This window comes from Nelumbo nucifera, chromosome 6 (genome assembly GCF_055504915.1).
Source record: "Nelumbo nucifera cultivar China Antique chromosome 6, China Antique-T2T, whole genome shotgun sequence".
NCBI classification, from domain to species: Eukaryota; Viridiplantae; Streptophyta; class Magnoliopsida; order Proteales; family Nelumbonaceae; genus Nelumbo; species Nelumbo nucifera.
In genome coordinates this window covers 1,134,342-1,158,002 of record NC_142654.1, presented here as the reverse complement: position 1 = coordinate 1,158,002, position 23,661 = coordinate 1,134,342, and the positions used below count along the sequence as shown (strand labels likewise).

The 23,661-nt window shown below is 38.7% G+C and overlaps 4 protein-coding genes across 5 annotated transcripts; all 4 read right to left on the bottom strand.

Moving 5' to 3' along the window:
- Positions 1-843: 843 nt before the first annotated feature.
- LOC148790534 (uncharacterized) lies at positions 844-1,224 on the bottom strand. Its single transcript, XM_088889586.1, has one exon. It carries the CDS (start codon positions 1,222-1,224, stop codon positions 844-846), a length of 381 nt encoding a protein of 126 aa, XP_088745712.1.
- A 2,178-nt stretch (positions 1,225-3,402) lies between these two features.
- LOC104609381 (Plant invertase/pectin methylesterase inhibitor superfamily) lies at positions 3,403-5,702 on the bottom strand. Its single transcript, XM_010275678.2, has 3 exons — positions 4,545-5,702; positions 4,246-4,406; positions 3,403-4,159 (listed from the first exon to the last, which is right to left on the bottom strand). The coding sequence occupies exons 1-3, from the start codon at positions 5,483-5,485 to the stop codon at positions 3,468-3,470; spliced, it is 1,794 nt and encodes a 597-aa protein (XP_010273980.2). The 5' UTR covers positions 5,486-5,702; the 3' UTR covers positions 3,403-3,467.
- A 651-nt stretch (positions 5,703-6,353) lies between these two features.
- LOC104609251 (pectinesterase-like) lies at positions 6,354-10,399 on the bottom strand. Of its 2 annotated transcripts, none has more exons than XM_010275503.3 (3): positions 9,643-10,399; positions 7,668-8,036; positions 6,354-7,226 (listed from the first exon to the last, which is right to left on the bottom strand). In XM_010275503.3, exons 1-3 carry the CDS (start codon positions 10,367-10,369, stop codon positions 6,535-6,537), a joined length of 1,788 nt encoding a protein of 595 aa, XP_010273805.2. In that variant the 5' UTR covers positions 10,370-10,399; the 3' UTR covers positions 6,354-6,534. The 2 variants fall into 2 exon arrangements, with proteins under 2 accessions (XP_010273805.2, XP_010273806.2); XM_010275504.3 differs by having other exon boundaries at positions 7,668-8,021.
- A 6,657-nt stretch (positions 10,400-17,056) lies between these two features.
- Positions 17,057-19,599, bottom strand: LOC104609250 (putative pectinesterase/pectinesterase inhibitor 12). The gene is made up of 2 exons (XM_010275502.3): positions 18,361-19,599; positions 17,057-17,958 (listed from the first exon to the last, which is right to left on the bottom strand). Exons 1-2 carry the CDS (start codon positions 19,307-19,309, stop codon positions 17,270-17,272), a joined length of 1,638 nt encoding a protein of 545 aa, XP_010273804.2. The 5' UTR covers positions 19,310-19,599; the 3' UTR covers positions 17,057-17,269.
- Positions 19,600-23,661: the final 4,062 nt, after the last annotated feature.

Here is a 23,661-nt window from a genome sequence, read left to right as displayed (position 1 = left end):
GGGGTTCAAGCTCAATAGGTGGTTGACCCGGCGTAAATTTCCCCACCTCGATCTCAGTGCCATCACCATGTTGAAGATCACCAAGGAGATGGCCATTGAAGCTGCCAGGGATCCGGACTTCGAAGCGGAGAGTGATGACGACCTGCTTGATGACAAGGGAGAGGAGACCAGTGCTACCGAGGACCATACAAAGACTGATCCTCCTGCTGAAGTCTCCACTAAGGATGAAGAGCCTTGAACAGATTGAAGCCTCTTTTCTTGGACCTCCCCCTTTTGTAATGCTCAATGTTCCGAGCCTCGGAGCTCGGTTAATTGTAATCTTTCTCTTCTCTTTTTTTTTGTACTCAAAGTTTTTATCAATGAAATAAAAGTGTTTTGCAATCTATGTGTGTAAATTTTTCTAAGTGTAGATTACTCCCGATCTGGCGAGCCAAACCAAATAGAAGTAAAAATTTTTTCTAAGTATAGATTACTCCTGAGCTGGCGAGCTAAACCAAATAGGAGTGAAATTTTTTCTAAGTATAGATTACTCCCGAACTGGCAAGCTCGACACTAGTAGGAATAATCTAATCGTCATTGTATGCCAGGGTGAAAAGACACTGTAGGGTACATACCCGACCTGTCTGTGCCTGGGTCACTTTGCTTTGCCCATGACAAAGCGATTGGGTTTTAAGCTGCCTATGCTGAAGAGGCGACTAGGACTTTTATCGTGTCGAGGCCTGTTATCAGCTCGGCACCATAGCCCTTTGGCTTCTAGGAGTGACTTATAGTCCCCTCTCCGGCTCGTCGTCTATTTGACCAGTTTGGTGATCTCATGAGTGACTTATACCTGGAGTTGTGGGCTCATACATAGTACCTTCTTAAGTTGTCGATGTTCCATGCTCGAGGTACCAGCTTCCCTTCCAAAGTCTCGAACTCATACGTGCCTTCCCTGTAAACTTGTCTTATACGGTATGGACCTTCCCAGTTTGATCCGAGCTTATCCACGCCGGGCTCAGGTACCATAACTTTCCGTAGGACTACATCGCCGATACGAAACTGCCGCTTCTTGACCTGGGCGTTATAGTACCGAGCCACTTTCTGCTGGTATGCCGCAGTCCGGATGTAGGCCATGTCTCGTACCTCCTCTGCAAGGTCTAGGTTGGTACGGAGCTCGTCATTATTTTCTTCCTCATCATAAGCCTCAAGTTGCAATGTAGGTACTTCGATTTCTGTCGGGATCATCGCCTCTGTACCATATGTGAGGTTAAAGGGGGTCTCACCCGTCGCTGTCTTGATGGTAGTCCGGTAGGCCCAAAGAACGCTGGGTAGCTCGTCCACCCACAACCCTTTAGCTTGTGCAAGACGAGCTTTCAACCCACGAAGGATAGCTCTGTTCGTTACTTCGGCTTGCTCGTTTGCTTGTGGATGTGCTACTGAAGTAAAGTTCTGCTGAATCCCCATCTCAGTGCACAAGTTTTGGAATTTAATATCTTCAAATTGCTTCCTGTTATCCAAAATCAAGATTTTGGGGAGTCCGAAATGGCACACGATGTTTTTTCCAAAAGAAATTTTGCACGTTCCGGGTTGTAATGCTTACTAGCGGTTCGGCTTCCACCCACTTCGTGAAGTAGTCTACTGCCACGACTAAGAACTTTCTCCGTCCGGTTGCTGGCGGAAATGGACCGACGATGTCTATTCCCCACTGTGCGAAGGGCCACGGGCCAGTAAGATACTTTAAATCGGTAGCAGGTTGATGGAGGATGTTGGCATGCCTCTGACATCTATTGCATTTCTTGACGAGTTGAATGAATTCGTATTGGGCTTAAAAAAATTGAGCTCTTGACCTAATATATTCAATAGTTGGATTGCTGAATGTAATTAATTAATTAATTAATTAAGTAGGTGTTTGGCTTCGATGATGGGAACTAGGGCTATTGACGGGTCGGGTTGGGTCGGTTTACTAGTATTTTTTCAATCGACCTAACCTGGTCGGGTTACCTATAGATCAAACCGGAACCGACCCTCTATTAAATAAAACCGATATGGTCGGTTTGGGTTTCAACCAACTCCAAACTTGCACAATGCACATGAAGTCAAAGTGCTAATATTATATATAATATTTCAGAATATATTTCCTGGAAATATATATTTAAAACCAAAACATATAACAAATATAACAAAATATATATTTTCTTTTTTCTGGAAATATATATCTGATATATTTCAGAATATATATTTTTCAGATGTATATTTATTATTTAAAACTAAAATATCTATATTTAATAGATATTTTTTTCAGAATATATATTTTTTCACATAACTTGGTCCAGTTTTGGTTTTCACATATGAAAACCGAAGCTGAACCGAATAATCGGTTTATTCATCTTTGCAAACCGAAACCGATTAGTAGTGAAGAAAAACCGGACAACTCGGGTTGGGTCAGGCCGGGTTGGTCGGTTTGGATTTATTTGTGAACAACCCTACTAGGAACATTGTTAAATGTAATTAACTAATTAATTAAGTAGCTTTTGACCCAAACAAAAAATGGTGTGCTTATTTTTTGTTTGGAACCGATGCTGCCACAGACATTTTTTGAGAAAACAACACTGGTTTTGTTTGGTAACGGTGCTGGTAGTGACGTTTTCAATATTGATCTATATTATCAAATGTCCGATATGATGCCACATTGATGCCATGTCATTGTATCATTGGCAGCAACGCACTGTTTTCTCAGAAAACATTACATTTGGTGTTGCTCCATGCCACACTTTCCCAATTTCCAAAGCATGGTTTAGAGCAACATTTTTTTTTTTTTTTTTTCTTCTGGACGATACCAAACAAAAGGGTGCTATTTGAAGCAGAAAATGGCATTGATGCCAAACATCGCCTAATTGGGCCCGTGTAATGCTAATGCTGATAAGGAGGTTGATAATGCGATTAGGTATACTACGACATTTTAATTAACTCATGAAGAATTAATCCTGTAGTACAGTAGCTAATCATGTATAGTGCCGAAAATTACTAGCTGAATTGTCAGAAATTTGGAACGTGGGATTTAAGGAGGAAGAGTTAATTATAGGTGGAATGAAAGTTATAATATTTTCTTTTTCTATGCATGATTTAAATAGTAGAACAAGAATAAGAACAAGAACAACAACTAATGTATAGAAAAATACAGAACTAACACCAGCAACACCACCACCATCGATCACTGCTTGAAGTCTTAAACCTATAAATGACTGGCAGAAACTCTCCCGTCCCATTCAACATTGCTAATTAACCCTTGTGAATCAATATTAATTAATTGTTAAAGTTAATCCACCTCGAATGTCGTCGATCGTCCTTTCAGTCATCAATAATTCAGTACAGTATCAATTTTTTTTTTTTCTTCTATTGGGAGCTTGTTTGTTTGTCTGTCTGTTTGTTTGTTTGTTTAAAATGCCACTTAAATTTGTAATAAAAATGGTCAATATTGTACAACACGCTCAGTTATATAAGCCTTGACGAAATGGTGCACCTGAGGCCTGAATCCAGTTTGTTTCTAAGAAAGTTCCGACAGTAAATTTATCGGCTTCATCCTTTTTAATGACCTTAAAACCAGGCCATTTGACACGAGCGGTAAGCTTAGCCCCAGGTCCCCTATTGTTGTACTCTGCATAAAACAATGTGTTGAGGGCAAAGTCACCATCCCAAGGTAACCATCCATCTGGTTGAATCACATCGCTGATGGTTGATTCCATAATAATAGTCCTAGAATACTCCTTCCATGGCCTACCAAGATAACTCTTGATCTTTGTCCTATCAGGTACTAGTTTATCATCGGGCAAGATGCGACTATTTTGTATAACAAGGGCTGTAGTTTCCCGCTTGTCCGCCCTTCCTTGGGCAGTAACAGTGTTCTGCTGGTTGTCTAAGGGCTTTCGGACCATAATCATACAGTTCTGAAGGATTGCTGATGCATCGCCGAAGATGAAGTCGATAGTGCCGGCAATCACACAACTCCGGTAGAACTGTCGGTGGGTTTGTACATATAGCGTATCTTGGTACCCTTCCATCCTGCAGTTGATGAAGACGGAACGGTCAGCTTGGACCCGGAGGGCTACTGCCTGATGCTTTTCTGGACCAGCTGTGTTTCTGAATCCCATGGCCATGGCCGTGAACCCTTCGCCCAGTGCCGCTACGTACCAAAAGAAGAAGAAGAAGAAGAATCAATATAATATAGGATCGACACATATTACCATAAATTAATTAAAACAAACTTACCAAAAGTTGCAGTCTGGAAGGTCCTAATCCCATCTACAAAATTCTTGCTCCCTGTGACAATGCTCTTCATTGATCCATCCCCATACATTGTTACATTTACCATATCCTTGGTCACTATCACCGTCTCATCGTAAACTCCTGCCTTAACGTAAATGACGTACCTGCATGAATTTAAGGGATTGCATCGTCTCGATTCATTCATGGACAAGGCAAGGCCAAAAAAAGAGAAGAAGAAAAATACTTGATGATTATCAGTTTGTTTTGTAAAATAAAGAGGAAGAGTGGAGGAGGTAGCATACCGCCCAGTGTATTTTTTAGGTATTTTAGCCAAAGCATCGGAAATGGTTTTAAAATCTCCACTTCCGTCTTTGGCCACAACGGCATTGGGCTTGAGGTTGACGGAACGTGCCTTCAACATCCTGCGGTCTTCATGGGACATCCAATTAGGGAGGCCGTCCTCACCCAGACTGGTACTGGTACTAGAACTAGTACTAGTACTGGTGGCTTGTAGAAGGCGACGTTTGTTTCCTCCCGATAACTGGAGAGTTGACAAGATGGAGGACACTTCAGCGACAATGGCAAGAGCATTGCTAGTCAAAATTTTTGTATTACCCAAGGTCTTCTGCATTTTGGTTTTGGATTTCCCTTCAGGGAATCCATCAATGCATGTCTGCTGGTATGATATTACAGCACTTAGCCAATTATTCAAGTCATCAGCCTTGGAGGGGAGCATCTCGACGTCCTTGTCACTAACGGTGGAAATTGAATCCTGTAATTCCTCCTTGGCATCTTGAAGCAGCAGCTTACAATCCTCGTAGGCACCTTGCTCTTCTTTGTTTTCGAAACGGAACTTTGATGTTTGGTTGAGCACATTCTCAACCTCATCCAGGGTCACCACAATCGAAGCCCTGAGAGCATCCTTGGGGTTGGTGGAGGAGGCATTATTCTTCAACACCTTCTTCAGGCTTGACTCGCATACGCTTTGGTAGTCTGTAGGGTTACATATCATCTTTATCCTATCGGCGCGCTGCGACTTATCTTTTTTAGGCTTTACTTCTTGCTGAGACGACTTGCTTGAACCTGAACGCTCCGATATGTAAACGATGGCGAAGACGCCTGCGGCAATTATAATAAGGAGAACAACTATAACAACTGCTGCGATGGTTAACCTCTTTCTCAGCTTTTCCTGCCTTTCCGCCCTTCGACGGGCTGACACCTGGCTGAATTCTTGGAATGCCATGCTTTTAGCTTGATTAGCTGAGGCAGAGGCAAGGGGGGGGGGGGGGGGGGAGTCCCTCTGCCTTAGATCCTCCAAGCTAAGGCAGAGAGGACGGGAGGCAAAGGGTATGTTCTTTGTTGTTCCTCTTGCTTCTCCTCCTCCTTCCTCTTACTCTTCCCCTTTTTATTTCTTTTTTCTTCTTCTTCTTCTTCTCCTCCTCAGTTTTCGAATTGTTGGGAGCTGGACAAGTTTGAAGTATTCCATTTAAAAGTTGGTCAAGGGAAATGGGTGATGGGGATGAATCATCTAACCGTCTCACCACTTCCCCCGCTATTTTAAAATTGACTATTCTTTCTACCTGCTAACTTACAATAATACCCCGCCATCCATTCATTCATTCATCTTTCTTATTGTGTTGTTTCTTCTCCGACGAGGGATAATGAAGTAATTTTGCACGAAGCAGCCCTATATACTTTGTGGCTGTGATAGTTTTATTCTATACCCTTTAAAACTTTTAATTTGGTTTTCCTTTTTCTTTTCCTTTTGTGAAACTTTATACAACCCTTAACCGACTCCTAGCAAATTAATTTGTGGTAATGATCGCTAGTTATTATTATTTGTATTTACCTAATCTTGTGTAAATTCTGTTAACTAGGCCAGGCCAACAGTCACAAAATTAATTAAGTAAATTTGTCTCCCACAAATTACGCCAAACATGCAAATACAATTACAAACACCCTTAATTTCATATATGCCTATATATGCATAATACATACATATTACAAACGCATGCATGTCATTTAATCGATTAATTTGATTAAAAGAAGCCAAACTTTAATTGATTATCTCCTCCCAGTTAAGTCCAAACTACTTGCATGTAATCTAGGGATAGCCAACTAAAATGAAATCATTTCATTTGAAGTAGTGGATGGAGTACTTATAATTATTAAATAGTACAAGAGAGCTAGAGGAAGGTGTAACTGTGAAATTAAGTTAATAAAACCTATAAATAGTTACATTTCATTTGATTTTGTACATTTGAATAATGTATCCTAATCGCCAGTTTGCCATTACAATAATCCCCCATTAAACGGTATATCTGTGTAAGGTAACCAAGTATCACCCATGGTGAAGTTATAAACCGTAAAATTCCAAGCTTGTGAAGCATTCATCAAGCTATAACCAGGCCATTGCACTCTCATACTAGTAATAGCACCTGGTCCATAATTCTCAAACTCACCATAGAAAAGGGTACTTAACCCAACCGTTCCATTCCATTCCAACCAACCCACGGGATCGATGAGGCTATCAATATAAGACTGCATGTATACAGTCCGTGAATACTCTTTCCAGGGTCTACCAAGAAAGTTACTAGTTGAGTTCAAGTCCTCAGCCAAGTCTGGAGCAGCTCCAATAGTGCAATTGTGGATTGAGATCCCCGTGTTTTGATTTGGGTCCGTCCGTCCTTGGGCAGTGAACGCATTCTTCTGGTTGGGCATGGGTTTACGAGCATATAGGTTGCAATTCTGCAACACTGCGGCGGCATTCCCGAATATGAAATCTACTGTTCCATAAACATCGCATTCCCTGTAGAACTGTCTTAGACTATGTGCGTAGAGGGTGTCTTGGTAACCTTCAAAACTGCAGCGGTAGAAGGTGGAGACGTCGGCATTGTTCCTTACTGCCACTGCTTGGTGTTTTTCCGGCCCAGCGGTGTTCCTGAAGCTCATATCTACGGCAACAAATCGCTCCCCAGAAACAGCTGCATTGAGAGAGAGAAAGTAGTTTAAATTTGTCAATTTCAAATGGTAAAGAATGATTAGCTCAGCTAATCAGTACTCATCAAGACTACTCCACGAGTCCAGCCAAAAGGAGCTCGATTCATGCCTTACGCCCATGGCCCATGTGCAGCTTTAGGCAAAGAGATGGGCTTGGGCTAAAACTCTAACATATGCCCATGCGCAGGTTAGGCCATGATTTTCATGCCTCAGATATGATATACCCATGCATGTGCAGACTGCAGAATCCGCAGAGAGATGGGCTTGGGCTAAAATTCTTAATATAAAGGCCTGCCCATTGCCCGGTTCAGACCTTTACGTACCCAAGCCAACAATTTTAAACTAATTTTCTTATATTAATTGTGTAATTGTGTGTCTCAAATAGAAATAATTACCCGAGCCAAGTAAGAGTATTCAGTACTGACCAACTGTTGCTGAGTTGAAGGTTGTCCAGCCATCCACCACGCTTCGATTCCCAGTAACCACTGTGCGGTTGATCCCATCACCAAGTAACATTATATTCTTCTTGTTTTTGGCTACAACCACATACTCCTCGTATATTCCTTCCTTGACGTAAATTACAAAGTAGCCATCTTCAACCTTGGAATTATTTGGTGCAAATGCAATTGCATCGCCGATCAAACTGAAATTCCCGCTTCCGTCCTTAGCAACTATAGCAGTGTCGTTCACCAGGATCCTATCACCCAGTCTTTCAGCCAAAGTTTGATTCTGGCCACCACTCTGAAAACCGATAAGACTCCTCCCAGGCTGTTTGGTCCCTAACAGCAGCAAATCTAAGTAACAAATTATTACTTTATTTTTTCCTTCCTTTTGCTATTTTAGTTACTGACAGACAGTGAGACAGCCATGAACATATATATATATATATATATATATATATATATATTATATAAATGCAAAGGAACCCAACCTCTATCATCAGTAGGTCTTGACAATGTCCTTAAAGTATGTATTTTGATTTTTGAACCAGGCAGGCAGCCAACCAGATGGATGGATACACCTTCAAATTTGACATTAAAATTTTCAATACTCATTATTGTGGGATTTCCAAAGAAGGCCTTCAGGCAGAACATTTTATAGTCACCACGAGTATGGGGTTTCTAGATAAATAATGGGATTTCAATACTCATTTAATAACATAATGCTTCACTTTTTAGGTTTCTAAATAATGGGTAATAGCATATTGAGCTACATGAACGAGATGGATGTGTATGTGTGAGGGCAATGAGGTAACTAGGTGATGCATTAACTTTATTAAGGGAAATTCTTACCGAATTTGAATTTGAAATCCCATCTAATTAAGGCAGTTCAAATTCCGCTTCTATTCTACAGACAGCGGGTATCTGGAATTGCACTTTTACTTGAGAACCACATGTTCAAGTCTAATACAAGTTATTTTCAATTCATTCTATTTTTAGTTTAACTTCGTTCAATGATATACCGTGTTCAAATCCATATCCAATCTGAGTCAAATTGGGATCTGGATATTAATGGGTCAAATTTATTCAGATATATCATTGTATCAGTTTGCAGCCCAGATAGCGGGACATCACATACTGATTGTAGCGGGTTTACAACGGCAACTGAGCTGTGAGCTGTCTGGTGCCTGCCAATATCATTGGCGGTCCCATTCACTTTAGGCTCATTTTGGAATATGTACAGTATAAATACATACAAAATAATAAAAAATATAACGCTTAGGAAAATTATTTACTAAGTAAATATAATTATTCGAGTAAATTTTTTACGTTTATCGAAAATAAACTTTTCTAATCCCCACATTAAAAAGCATACTTGCTCTCAGAATCCAAAAAAAATGCCCCCAAGACCAAGTTTGCAAAGAGTACAAATTCAAACATGTAAAAGGCAAAACATTGTATTTTATATTATTTTGTATACTATACATATTTGTATTTATCATTCTTCCAAACTGAGCTCAAGTCAGTCTAGAATGATCTGATTCAACCAAACCAGTTGCAAAGCGGCAAGACAGTGATAGTTGTGTCTCATTTAGCTAAAAAGAAAATGGGCTACTACGTTAGTTTGTCTGGGCTGAGATAGTAGATGGAAGGAATTGGGATCTGTTTCTCGCAAAGCGGGCCTCACACCGTCCTCACGGCCAGGACATGCTGTGAGGCGCGCTCTGTCAGTAGCAGATCCGAACTCATTTGAAAGTCGGAAGGCTCTGAACACTGACCCCACAAAACTGAAACTACAGCACAGGAATTGTTGTCTTTTACTTTTCTTTTTTTTTCTTTCTTTTGATAAATTTGTCTTTTAACTAATTTAAGCTTGGCTGCTCTGTATTTCTGCTATAGTAGTTAGAATTAGAGACCCTAGTCGCTAAGTTAGATGGGCAAGGTCTGCTTCTTTTCTTACCTCGGTCGGATTGGGATTGGTACCCGGCTCTCCATACCCGGTTCACGTCGGACAGAAACCGCTCCACCTCGCTCGTCTTTCGTTTCCTTCCCCGGTGTTTCCGCCGAGCCAGAGCCTGAGTCACCAACCCAAGCGAAACGCTATACAACTGAGTGGCATTACTTAAGGGTGCATACAGAGCACCCATCATGGCACTCCCGGAAGCCTGAAGCCCATCAAAGCATGTTTGCTGGTTCGTCACTATGGCACTCAACAGGGTCTGGACCTGATCAACCAGGTCGCCCGTCAGTGACTCGGCAGAGTTCAGTTCTGTGGTGATGGTCACCAAGTAGTCCACATTGAGATCGGACAACTGTCGGCAGTCGTCTAGCGCACCGGCCTCTATGTGGCTTAGAGTGGAGCGTTGATTGCGGTTGAGGTACCGGCCGATCAGATAGGAGGTCTTCCTGGCTAGCTTGAGGCACTGCTTGACGGAGAAGCGGCCGTAATCGTAGGGGCTGGAGGGAGAGAAGCGGAAGGCCGATAGGATGGAACGGCAGAGCTTGGGGTAAAGAGTGAACTTACAAGCGGCGGAGGGTGACGGAGAGAGTGGCGGAGGTGGAGGGGAAAGGGAAAGCGGTTGGAGGGCAGGCAGGGGAGGTGGAAGTAGTAAGAAGAGAGAGAGTAGGAGAATGAGGTAAAGTGACGGTGACGGCATTGTGTTCGGTTTGAACATTCGAGTGCTCATTTTGGATTCTGGTTGGATTTTTCATTTTGGATGGCCGGCCGTATTTAAAGAATAATATGGAGTATTGTTTATGCTAAGGAGACGCGCGTGGGTTGAAATAAATAAAAACGCTCATTTTTATTTGGAAAAAATACTAAACCTTCCATTTCCATATGGCCTATGGGTGGCATTATTTTATTTGCATGTGATATAACATTAACATGCATCTAAAATTATTTCTGCCATTAAAAAAAATCTAAAATTATTTCAAACCCCCAATTTTGCTCTTGATGGTTGAAAATATCATTATAAATATAAATTAGTTGGACATTAATTGTCTTTTGTGTTGTTGGCTATCAGGCTATGATTATGAAACCGAAGGGAGGTCGGTCCGAAATGGATGGCAAGAAGTCTGAATTCTCTTGCCCAGAGAAATCTGATATTAGTGGAGCTAGAGAGAGCAAACGGTCCAGTGGAGTGGAGTACCTCTTTTCCGTTCACTCTTTGAAAATGGATTGGAAGAACGGTCAGATTAGAGATTCCATTGAAGAGCTAACAAGGGCAGAAAAGACTTTTGGATAGTTTCGTCAAACATGACTGATGGAAGTACTATTCACGTCATTTTAAGAAAAGGGCGGAACGGATCCTGACCGTGGAAAACCCCTTATCCTTTAATAATAATTTAGGGAAATATTTAGAGAGAGAGAAGAATGGAGGTATTTTTCTTTTCTTTTTTTTTTTTTTTTCTAATTTAATGGTGAATGGTGAATGGTGAATGGTGATCACGCAAGTAATGCAAGGCGAGGGTGAAGTAATTGATGAATCACGATGAGGGTGAGTGGGTGTTGTGCTTGTGCAGAGCGTCGCCTGACGTGCATTAACTGCGCGTTGGGGAAGAAATCAAAATAGCACTGCACCTGCACGTTATAATTTATTATTATAGGGGGTATGCGGTGGGACGAGAGAAACCGCGTGGGTAGGTATTATTGCTGTGATGGGGGGTTTAGGTAAGTCGTGGTGTGACCGGTTTCAGTGAGATTCTTTCATTTAATGACCAACAGACAACAACAAGGAGAAAAGGAGATGTCACCCATTCACATGATAGAGGAAGCCAGGAAAAGTTTTCATTGTCTCGAATTGGGACTGTTATGGATGAAACCCCATTGTTATAGTTTATAGTTTGATACGACGGGAAGGTTCAAAGAAAGAGAGAAAGAGTAAAGAGTTAAAAGTTAGGTTCAAAATCACCTAAAGAATGAGAGATGATAAGTAAAGGTAGGTTAAAGGCGGTTTATCTTTTATCTTTCATCTTGCAATGCAAGATTAGAGATGGTCTCCTAGCCAGGCCCAGGTGGACAGGGATGCATATATGAATTGAAACCCCGCTTTCCATGCAGCACTGAAGTTTTGTAGTTACGTTATATATAAATATAGATTCCTGAAACTAATCTGTCGCTGGTTTCATCACACTGCCAAAATCAGCTGTATTGTTGTACGGGAAAGAGAGAAACAAAAAGAAATTAAAAAGGAGAAAAGGAATCCAATCATGACTACATTCCCCAGCAGCCCAATCACTTGCGTACATCTGTACATGGACAGGACTGGCCGACTGGGCAATTGGGCATGGACCTATTAAGCAGTATCACAAATTATCCCTAAAATTTACAAGTGGAGAGATAGCCACCTAATAAAATAGAAAACCAAAGCATTATGCGGTTTAACTTTCTTCATGGGCTGTTCGAAGCATTGTCAAAGTGTGGGACCTTGGTTGTCACACCTTCCTCTGATTCGACCCTTGGCATAAGAGAGGGTTGGTCTCTCAAATCCCTCAAGTAATTTGAAGTAATCCCAAGTGGCATTGTTCGAGACTCCCGAATGGTTAAGCTGAGTTTCTTTGTTAAGTAACTACCCGTTGATTTTTTTTCATGGGAATATCCCTCGCCATTCCTTCATTTTCTGGTTTGCCTGATGAAAAGCTCTATTTACTAAAGATCGGCTATCTAGGCACAAGACTGTTATCAATGATGCAAAATGTGTCATGTGTATACATGAGCATGAATCTCATGACCATAATTTTGCTCATTGTTAACTTTTTGGTGGAGGTTTGGCAGTCAATTTTAGGCTGTTGTGGATTAATGTGGCCTAATATCTTATCCTGGGACCAGCTTATCGAATGGAGCTATGCTCACTTGAATGGCCTAATAACTTTTTTTTTTTTGCTTGACTTGGAATATAGTGATTTACCATATTTGGTTGGAGAGGAATTAGTGAGTTTTCTGAAATGATTATCACCACCCAATCGTTACTCAACAGTGAGTTGTTTCTGATGTGGTGGGTCAGATTGAGTCAGAAAAGTTGGAGGTTGAAGACTCGACTAATGCTCGTGAATTTATTAGAAATTGGGGAATCCAAGCGTCCTTTTCTAATCTTAAGGGCTTATGGCTTCGGTGGGAACCATCTCTTTGAGGGTCATCTATGTTAATCCTTGTTGGAAGAACATAATGACTTTGGATTTCTTTTGAGGGATCATATGGGAACCCCCCATCGGTACCCTCGCAGTTGGTACCCCCTAGTGCCTATCCTTAGTCTATAGTTGGAAGCCATAAGACGAGCTATCATTGAATCCGAGAGAAGGGGTTTTCAAAGGATAGTTATCCGGTCTAACTCTGTCTGATTGCTGTGAATAGTTTGAATGGGCACGTGTCTACTCCTTGAAAGCATTATGGCACGTCATTAAGATCATGAATCTTTGAAACTATTTTGAGTATTTTACCTTTTATTATGCATATAGAGAGACTAATAGAGTGGTTATTTTTTGTCGAAATTAATTTTAGATGTAAATAATATTTTCTTAGAGCCGAATGAGTTTTCTGACCCTCTCTCGCCTTATTGACTAAGACGCAAGAGGAGCCATTTAGCTGTTTCTCATTTTCTTTATGTAAATAATTTACTTTCCTTTATTTAAAAAAAAGCTACGTACCAGTCCAGTAATAAACTAATAGTGGCTTCTGCCGTCTCGTACAAACAAGAGTGGGTTGATTATCAATAATGGGACTACCTACCGCTGTTATCATTATCAATTACTCCATGGGACCCTTCACCCTTCACCCTTCACCCTTCACCCTTCACCCTTCACCCTTCACCCTGCCTTTTGTTATGTTTCAGTTTTGGGTGATCGAATACTGATGACTACTAGTGTTGTGTAGGAACTAGCACGCACTATACCAACTTCTTGAGTGCTGCTCGCTTCTACTACCTTCTACTGTTTGATTTTACTTTTTAGTATTAATTTCTGGGTATCCAGACACAACAACCAATTATCATATTATATATACATAAACTATATAATATGACAGAAATTTGAAATTACAGCCTCTATAATCTATAATCCCCTTATAAATCGCATCTTGTCTATGAATTTGCTATCGATTCATGGTCGAGTTTCATCCAAGACTAAAAATTTTGAAATGAATTGAACAATCATTCTCCCAAAAATAAAACCAATTAATAATCTAATCTTAATCTAATTCCATGCTATTGATAATATATAAATATTTGTCACACTTTTTTTTTTTTAATTATTTGTTCCTTTTGTCGTAGCAATTAGGATTAGCCTGCAAATAAGCAAAAGGGTTGATTTGTATAAGTGATTATTATATGACATCTTTTATTTTCTTGCTTGCCTCAATTTAGATTTGCCATCTGCATGGCTATCTTTTTGAGCTCACCAATCGCCATAGAGCCCTGAGTCAAAAAAAAAAACATGAGCAGACAAATGCTAAAGTCCCGACTCCATTTAATTTGTCTAAAACCAGGAGGATAAAGGACAATTTTGACGGAAGCAGTTCTCAAGTCAAAGTTTGTAAGCCGCGTTGGAATCAGTCGGTGATCCATGTTTTTTAATTTTATATTATGCTATTTGCATACAAGTACAAACTACATTCTTTCTTCTATCAAAACCAACAAAACAAATCCCAACATACTAAAACTAAAAGAAAAATGTTCTTTGTTTTCTTTATAATACAAAACTATAAGACTCTCCCATCAAACTGCATACCGCTCACCACATGTTCTTATTTACAATGTGGGAGGTACGTGCGTGCGGGTGTCAATCTACCATTTTTAGATTGGACTCGTCTAAGTTAAAATCAATTTGTACGGATTAGATGGATGAATAAGATATATTGAATTGAAACAATTCAGATTTGATGGATTGAATTGGCGAACTTGGTCTATCTTTAATGGGTTGAATTGGGTTTGATTGGACTAATATACGGCCCATTAACAGAAAATAAAAATACATGTCAATGGATCATGTTTGGGCTGGAATCAATCTAACTTTAAAATTTAAACCAATAACTTGAATAGATTGGACAGTCCAAATTGATTCAAAGTATTCATTGGATTGAATTGAATTTGGTCTATCTATAATAAATTTATATTTGACCAGACCAGATTAGACCAAATCTGATTCAATTGACACCCTAGAGGTATGTAAGAGTCTAAGAAAGAGTATATGCAAAGGCCCTTATTTCTGAGTTTGGTTTCAGTCAGGGTAAAACCCATTTGGGCAGCTTTTAATGTCTTGCATTGCATTAAGAATATCTCTATACTTGTGTGCTTTATTTTATGAGAAGATATTTTCAATACAAGATTACAAAAGACTGTTAAAATGGTATAGGCACAGATTTGCCCTGATAGAAGCCAATCTCCTTGTTTCCACACACATTTTCTTAATGGGCGGTTTGGTTTGATAGTAAACAGAAAGTTTAGGAAAATTTTTAAACGAATTTCACAATCAAGGTAATATTCATCGTTCAAAATTTAATATTTGAAAATTCACTCAGTCCCTTTCCCTTAACATGTTAAAATATAACTTCGACTGCGCAGTAATTCAAACTTACTTATTTAATATTTCATATGTTGGATCTATAAGAGAAAAAAAATTGTGGATTTCTTTTGAGGCAACAGCTGGTGAATATTTATAATGTCAATGTGATGTGAGCCCTACAAACAAAGGACTACAGCATGTAACAAATCTACCTATAACCATCAAATAAAGGTGCCTTGCTTAGAAGAAGAGCAGATTATTCCTTGGTTGTTGACCGTCCCAGAATGAATCCAGTTTGTTTATGTTTTGTATTCCCACGAATTAGAGGACGTTTGGGACCATTATAAGTGATTAGTTTCATCTGCTTTTTTGAAAAACATAAAAATAAATGGGATATGGGTAGATCGGACGTTTAAATTGATTTGATTTATGAGACATCTCAAAAAGTGATCAACTTTTTCAAATTCCAACGCACATTGTTACTAAGATCACTAAGACGATTCAAAAAACGAAAATTTAGCGTTTCAAAAAATTCTTCCTTTTTTGAATCCCAAAACTAATTATTACAAAAACGTTTTCTTAAAAAAACAGGACTATATTAATTGCCGTTTTTTTATCAGTTCCGTTTATTTGTTGAAGTGGCATGCATGGCACATCAGCAGAAACGGAACGGTCATGAAATGCACCGGTCCCAAGCAATGGTATGCTAGCGAGCTCAAAATATACGCTATTTAATGCCTTGAATGTTGGGGGGGGGGGGGGGATTACCTTTCAAATAAGCATGTTTATATGATATAATAAAACCATTAATGAATTTCATTACATTATTAATAATATTCTAATTGTGTGATATAACAAATTAACACAATAACTACTTAGGTTTGAGGACAGATCATGGATCGTGGACCATTGTTGATAACTTGATAATTTGAAAATGCAATGGGAAGTAGTAGCCTACATGACCCCATGGGCCTTTGTATGGTGTCTACAAATAAACATGCCACCGCCCATCCATGACTATGAGATGAGGGATGTTTCATCTACTCTGAGGCAACAAGTCATTGGTGATGTCTGCCACCTCCTTGGTACTAAAAAGGCTCTGTTTTCAAATCCAGACAGAAGGAAGGATGCTTAACTTCACTTTAAAATAATTGGGCAATATCACCAAAATTAGGCGTGCATCGAAGAAAGGATTTTGAATGGAAATAACCCATAATTTAACAATGGATATGACAATGAACAGAACAGAAGGATGAAACAGGATTCCTATATCCGCTCGGCACCCCATATGACTCACCCCAACCTCGCCACCCACATTTTTGTCCACTCCGATCAATCTCAATGCAAAAGAAACAAAATATATATATATATATATATATATATATATAAAATATATATATATATATATATATATATACTTTTCAGGAGTTGCGGCCTTGATAATTTTTGCTTTCCCTTATATGTAAGATAATGTGTATGAAACCTACTTTTATTTTAAGTAAACTGTATTATTACCGACTTTGATACATTTTGGCCTTTTAAGAAACTAAGTCAAGTCCCAAGTTGATTTAAAGGTCAAGCTTTCTGAGCCAGCCCTGAGATTTGTAGAAACTTTTGGGCATATCACATTTTTTGGTTTGAAGGTAAGCTAGAATGGATTTGAAGTCTGATTAATTTTTGGGGCTATCATCAATGGGCTCATTTTTTGGCTTGAAGGTAAGCCCATTGGGCCTCTATGGAGAACGTTTCTAATTCTAGGTACTGGTGGACATCTCGGATTAGATCCTCCCAGGCCCACTGGTCCAGTGCTGAACCCATATGATATGTGTGGAGAAAATTTTGCCCCTTTTTCCCTTGCCTTGATTACAGGCCACATGAGGAACAAAGAAATTTCAGTCACATAATCAGCCAAAGCTAATTGGACAAGCCATAAGGAATAGTAGACCCACATCACGATTCATGATTAAACAAAAAGGTTTGGGTCGTAGGTCGTATCTAGCCCTCTTAGTTGCTTCACCTTCATGTTCATGGCCTCATGGGCCATTTATACAGATGTATGTTGAATTGACTACACATTTACACCGGGATCATCAGACTCCGTTGTCGTAAGGAAAAGAAGTCGAGTCCAGCCACTCATCGCCGGTAATGAACTGGGAAACGGTGAAATTCCACGCGTCGTCATAATTCATGATGTGGTAACCTGGCCAGGTGACTCGGCCGTCAGTGGCTGAACCAGGTCCAGTATTTTGATACTCTCCATAATATAAGGTATCGAGGCCTTGGTCGTCGGACCATTGTGTCCAGCCGATGGAATCGATGAGATTATCAAGGTAGGAGTCCATGTACACCGTCCTAGAGTAAGGTCGCCATGGCCTACCCAGGTAAGTCTTGACAGTAGCCATGTTAGAGGATAAGTCTTGGGAGGCAATAATGGAGCAGTTCTGTATGGAAATCCCAGTGTCCTCATCTGGGGTGTCTCTGGATTGAGCAGTGACCACATTAAATTGTCCTGGCATGGGCAGTCTTGCTATCATGTTACATCCCTGGAACACAACTGCTGCATTTCCAAATATGAAATCCACCGTCCCACTTATGTCGCACTCTCTGTAGAACTGCCGAAAGGAATGTACATACAACGTATCTTGGTACCCCGTTATCTTGCACAGGTAGACTGCCGACAAGTCTGCACTCACCCGTAAGGCCACCGCTTGGTGTTTTCCGGGTCCCGCCGTGTTCGTGAAGGCTATGTCCCGCGCCAAGAACCCATCGCCCGATACGGCTGAAATCAATTATTAATATAATAAATTTATGCAGCTCTATAATTAATTACATTAATATATTATATTGTCAAAATCGTCAAAAATAAAATCCTGTTTTCTTAATTGAATGTTGAAAGTTGAAACCCATTTACTTAATTAATTTATTGAAAGATTAATGGAATGCACCCCAACCATGATTTTCATTCACATCAATGGACAGTGCATTAAATAAAGATGATAAGCAAGCAAGAACATGAACACGAACATCATATCCCTTAATTATTAACATAAAAAAATAATATTGAAAATTAAATTAGCAAAATTGACATTACCTAGCTACACAAAAGAAAGGTAGGACTAATTCGAAGAAACTAATTATAAGATTAATTGTTGAGAGAATTTGGTTTGGAGTTTGGACTCACCCACAGTTGCAGATCTGAAAGTAGTCCAACCATCCCCCACACTTCTGGAACCTGTGATTTCCGTCACATCTGCTCCATCTCCCAGAAGAACGATGTTAGTCTTATGCCTTGGGATGTACACATTTTCCTGGTACACCCCTTGTGTAACATAGATAATTGTCCTGTCATAGCTGTTGTTAGGGGCAAAATTAATGGCGTCCGTGATGGTGGTGAAGTTTCCGCTTCCGTCCTTAGCCACCGTAAGCACGTCATTTGGGTTGTAACCACCGTCGAAGCTTTGTAGTACCCGACGATCTTTCCGGGACGTCCACGCCGGAAAACCCATGAGGCGCCTGTTAGCACCACCTTTGGTTTTTAATTGAGGCACTGCAGGGTTAGGCAACATTGAAAGTGAATTACTAATGTATTTGTAAGTATTGACGACGGAGTCGACTAGGACAGGTTTAAGAAGACCAGTGGCAGAATCGAGGCCCTCCAAGCAGGTGTCTTTATTGGTGAGGGCTGCACTAAGAAAGGCTCTCGCATCAGATAATTTACGAGAATCGGCTGAACTACTAATCCGAGACATGGATCTCTGTAGAGAATTCATGGTAATTTGGTGGAGTTCCTGGCAATCTTGAATGGCTCCTCTTTGGTTTTCAACGACACCCGAGCTTCCAATATTGAGCAAGAGATCCAAAAGCTTGCCGCCCTCCGAGAATGCGGTCTCGAGGGATTGAAGAACAAAGTTAATGATGTTAGGATTAATATCTATTGAAATAGAGAGCTTCAAGGAATCAAAACAGGCATCGGGATATGGTGTAGATTTGCACACAGATCTTATTGAAGCCAAATGGGCATCTAATAAAGTAGTGGTGGGAGAAGATGCAGATGTTGAGTTGAGAGCCCATGTCCCTGTAAAGAATATTGCATACACTAGCAGAAATGCTTTGAGAAGGCATGGAGCCATGAGAGGTAGCTGATTAATATTGCAACTCTCAAATTTTTGGTACAAGAAACCTCAGGTTGATGAGGTTACTGAATAGGTGAGAAGAACCTAAAATTGCAAGGATTTCATGGATACAATATATTCAACACTTGGTTTCTGATGATGTGATTCTTGAATACATTCATGGTTTTATATATTGATATTATGGGCACTTTTGAAGTAGCGATTTCCTTTACTGTTGTCGGCTTTTCTGAGAAATTTCTGGAATAGTTTCTGACTTGGGGTAATGGATTGTTGGACTGCGTTCGCTTAGTTTCAAGTATTCTTTCTAAGAAGTATATACCACCGATAAAATTGAATATCGTACGGCTTATTTCAATTGAGATTTGAAAGGATCTTTTTTATTTATTTTATTTTATAGATACATTTTTAGTGGCCAAACTGTTTTGTTTTTCGGTAATGGTGGCCGAACTTTATTCATGCTTTTTTTCAAACAGAAAGTAGCTTAGAGATTTTGAGTCCAAAGATGCCAACAGAAAGATTTATCACTTTCCGTTTGGGTTGCAAATCTTTCTTTAAGATGTCTAACTGATGGGCTTCTTTATTATGGGCCCCCACACCAAAGTCCACGCCAATCATGTTTTATCAATTTTTAAGCCATGGTTGAACCGATCAGTTCGATATATTGATTTTAGAGCTGTCAATGGATCGGGTCAATCAAACAGAATCGAACCGAACTCAATCGATTTTATCGTTTATGGTTTTGAGTTTCGTGTTTCAATTATAATTAGGTTGGGACTGGTGGTTTAGGCTATAAATATAAATACAGACCAGTGTAAAACTCTATTTTCGGTCTGTGTTTTCATATGTTTGGTTGGAGTATAAGTTTTACATTGAAAATTGATATAAATTTTACACCGTTGAATTTTACATCGATAATCAATGTATATACTACATCAATTTTATTGATGTACTTTCATATCAATTATCGCACTTTAAGCTGAGTTTGGAAGGAGCACAAATACAAATATGTACAGTGTAAATACATACAAAATATAAAGTTTTGCACCCTACGAATTTGTATTTGTACTCCTTTTAAACTCACTCTTAAAAGTTCCAACGGTTCACTCTTTTTAAATCCATCAACATTGAAACCTTTACATCGATAACAGTTTACACCGAAAAAATATACATCCTTAATAATCATTGAAGGTTTTCTTGTAATTTTGTTATGTCTAAAAAGTTAAATTTCATACAGTATATCAGATAATTTCAATTAAAAGACAGGTTTGCTATTTACTATCTTTTTATTATAAAAAAAATGAAATTTCGAGTTGTTATATTATAAGTAATTCTAGATGTCACATATACTCAGGTCTAATTGGGGCAAGATCCGATTAGCATGATTAATAACTGGTTTGGTTTTATAGAGCTTTTTATAGAACCAATAGGTTGTGGTTTGGGACTGCATTTGCATAGCTGTCTTTTTCAGTTTGATTCAGTGCTCACAAAGACCGTGTTCATATTGTTCTCACAGTCTTTTACAGCTGTGCATTGGGAATATTTTTATATTTGTATGATTTTTTTGATGGAAAGATATTCCCAATGCAAGACTGTAAGAACAGTATAAACACAATCTTATGAAGACCAAATTCGGATTTTATCTCTAAATCCTATACTGGATCATCTTCATTTAGCCAGGTTTTCGATTATTATTTGACACTGTTAGATAATAATAATAATAATAATAATAATAATAATCACAATTGTTTTTATTTAAAATGAATAAATAAATAATATAAAAAACATTCTATTTTTTTTTTGTAATTTTCTACATATTTAAAAAAAGTGATTCCGTTTTATTTATTTATTTATTTATTTTTTCAGAACATCGCAGTAATTATAATTTTTACAAAATGGTAAATATATAAAATGGGTCCTGCAAGATCTTATGTAAACCAGGAAGCCCACAGAATTCAGTAGTTTAGCATAGTTAGATGGAAAAATCCATGATACCGGAAATCATTTTACCGCAGTTGAATTTTGATGGAACCGACTGATTATTCAACTTATGCAAAACGAGAAAGGAGAAACTATGTCTATAATAATAGATATATCAAATACAAAGAAGAAGTAGTTAGTCGAAAAATATTAAAACATGGTTTAGGAAAATGTTAAATTAATCCACCGACGAGATGGACAATGGCAACAAAATGGAGGGTCACATTCAATAAAGTACGTGTTCCCTTCAGACATAAGCAGAAGAAAGATATTTAGAAGTTGAAGAATCAGATCCATGAACAATAGTGAATGCGACCTCCACGTGTTTGGACAACCAAAATGCCGACACTCGTTTGCAAGTCAATGATGCTTCCTTCTTATTCAAGCTGCTTATATAGGGTAAGCGTTCCTTTCAACATGATGTTTTAATTTCCGCCTTAATAATCCCTTTCTTAACTTAATTTCCATAATAAATTAACGCTGCCCTGTTACAACTTACAAACTTGATGTTTTGACGCGTAACATTCATAAATGCTCAAGTTTATAATTACAAACTAGAAAAATTAATACTAATGAAAAATATAACCAAAAAAGTATGTTAAGTATGCTAGACAAAAACAGGTAATTACGAGCATCGGAAGAAAAACGATTTGGGAAATCTTTGCAACTGATGTAAATTTAAAAAATGTTAAAAAGGTCGGCTAAATGCTTTCAACAGAGATGAAGCCAACAAGTGTGTCTCCCTACTAAATTAGTCCGGATCAACTACGCAAAACCCTTAAGAGGCATAGAGAAAACAGGTACCATGGCACCCAATTCATGGTAATATTGAAAACATGAAAGCGGGAGAAGTCCAAGATTGCCTCCTATTACAGAACTCTTCCTAACGCTCCACCCTCATAACATTCAAGGAATGAGCCTCATAGAAAGCCAAAAGTGTACAAAAGAAGTTGTAACTTGTAACTGTAGGGACGTAAAATGTGCAAAAAAACCACCCATCCATGTCTTTATAGAAACCAAAATAGTTGGAACATGAACATCACCGGAGAGAACTCAAAGATTGCCGGAAAAAAGGCTTGTCAGGAATAATAACATCATTACAAGACAAATGGATACCCATGGCAGACCCCAAAGGCGTACCACACAAAAATTTGACCAAGGCCCAACAGAAATAAGAAAAATATCAGAGGGAAAATGAAGATTAGATTGAATAGAACCAAAGATCCCAAGTCTGCTCCATAGGCTGGATCAAAACCGTCGTCTCTCAAATCTATTCAAAGAACTTCTCCAACATGAAGAGAAATAAATGAAAACTCACATCCATAGATGTGACAAAGAAACCCTCACATAGAGTGTGAGAGAGAAAAACGCACATGCATGGATGTGAGAGAGAAACCCCTCCCTCTGAGAGAGACTCTCTCACGCAATAAAAAACCCTCCCAAAGAGAGAAATCCTCCCATGGGTCATCCTAATAACTTTAGCTTCTCTTTCAATAAGAAATGTTTAGGTAATAACTATTGTAAGCCTAAAGTTATGAACAGATAGAGCTGTCAATAAACTCCTAAGCTGGATATCCTTTGTATCCAATTATTTCAGATTTGGATGTTAGAAATTGTATCTACTTAATAATTAGATTGACATAGATGTAATTTCAATTGATTTAATTAAACATTATTATTTTATTTATATATGTTATATATAATTAATAATTTTAAGATTTACATTTATATATATATATATTAATTATAGGGGTTCTATTATAATACCGAAAAACCATGGTATCAAAAAAAAAAAAAACTTTTAACCATTCATTCAATCAATTAGTATCACAGCTAGGGGTGACAAATGGGTGGGTTGGGTTGGGTTGGGTTGGGTAAGGGTTGACTATCAATCCACCCATATTGACCCACCAACCCACCATGACCCATCATCAATCCTTGTTAAAGGATCATAACCCACTCTAACCTTGACCCACTTGGCCCATCCATATTAACCCTTAACCACCATCACCCATACTAACCCACCTACCTTTACTTATAAATACAAAAATGGGTCGGAACGGCCTGTATTTTCAAAATAATAAATTTTGAGAGAATAATCTCTCTCAAGACTGCTACGTGACAAAAATGAGTAAGGTCAACCCGTATACCCGAAAATGAAAAAATTGTAGATAAATGCAGAAAATACAAAAAAAATACCAAACAATTATAGAAAAATTCAAAAAATAGCAAAAAAACTAAAACATTACATAAAATTCAGAACTTTTGTAGAAAAATCAGAAAATATACAAAAAATACTAGAAAATTGTAGGAAATGCATGAAAAACTCCAAAAATGCAAAAAAAGTATGTATAAAAGCACAAAAATTTGTA

What these genes read in the sequence shown, in the direction of transcription:
- LOC104609381 (XM_010275678.2), bottom strand. Translation starts at nt 5,485, where the DNA reads ATGGCATTCCAAGAATTCAGCCAGGTGTCAGCCCGTCGAAGGGCGGAA. An exon ending in CCTAAAAAATACACTGGGCG is followed by an intron (nt 4,407 to 4,544) that starts GTATGCTACCTC and finishes AAATTCATGCAG; the next exon opens with GTACGTCATTTACGTTAAGG. An exon ending in CTTCCAGACTGCAACTTTTG is followed by an intron (nt 4,160 to 4,245) that starts GTAAGTTTGTTT and finishes TTTGGTACGTAG; the next exon opens with CGGCACTGGGCGAAGGGTTC.
- LOC104609251 (XM_010275503.3), bottom strand. Translation starts at nt 10,369, where the DNA reads ATGAGCACTCGAATGTTCAAACCGAACACAATGCCGTCACCGTCACTT. An exon ending in CCAATCCCAATCCGACCGAG is followed by an intron (nt 8,037 to 9,642) that starts GTAAGAAAAGAA and finishes TTTGTTACTTAG; the next exon opens with ATTTGCTGCTGTTAGGGACC. An exon ending in CTTCAACTCAGCAACAGTTG is followed by an intron (nt 7,227 to 7,667) that starts GTCAGTACTGAA and finishes CTCTCAATGCAG; the next exon opens with CTGTTTCTGGGGAGCGATTT.
- LOC148790534 (XM_088889586.1), bottom strand. Translation starts at nt 1,224, where the DNA reads ATGATCCCGACAGAAATCGAAGTACCTACATTGCAACTTGAGGCTTAT.
- LOC104609250 (XM_010275502.3), bottom strand. Translation starts at nt 19,309, where the DNA reads ATGGCTCCATGCCTTCTCAAAGCATTTCTGCTAGTGTATGCAATATTC. An exon ending in TTTCAGATCTGCAACTGTGG is followed by an intron (nt 17,959 to 18,360) that starts GTGAGTCCAAAC and finishes AATTGATTTCAG; the next exon opens with CCGTATCGGGCGATGGGTTC.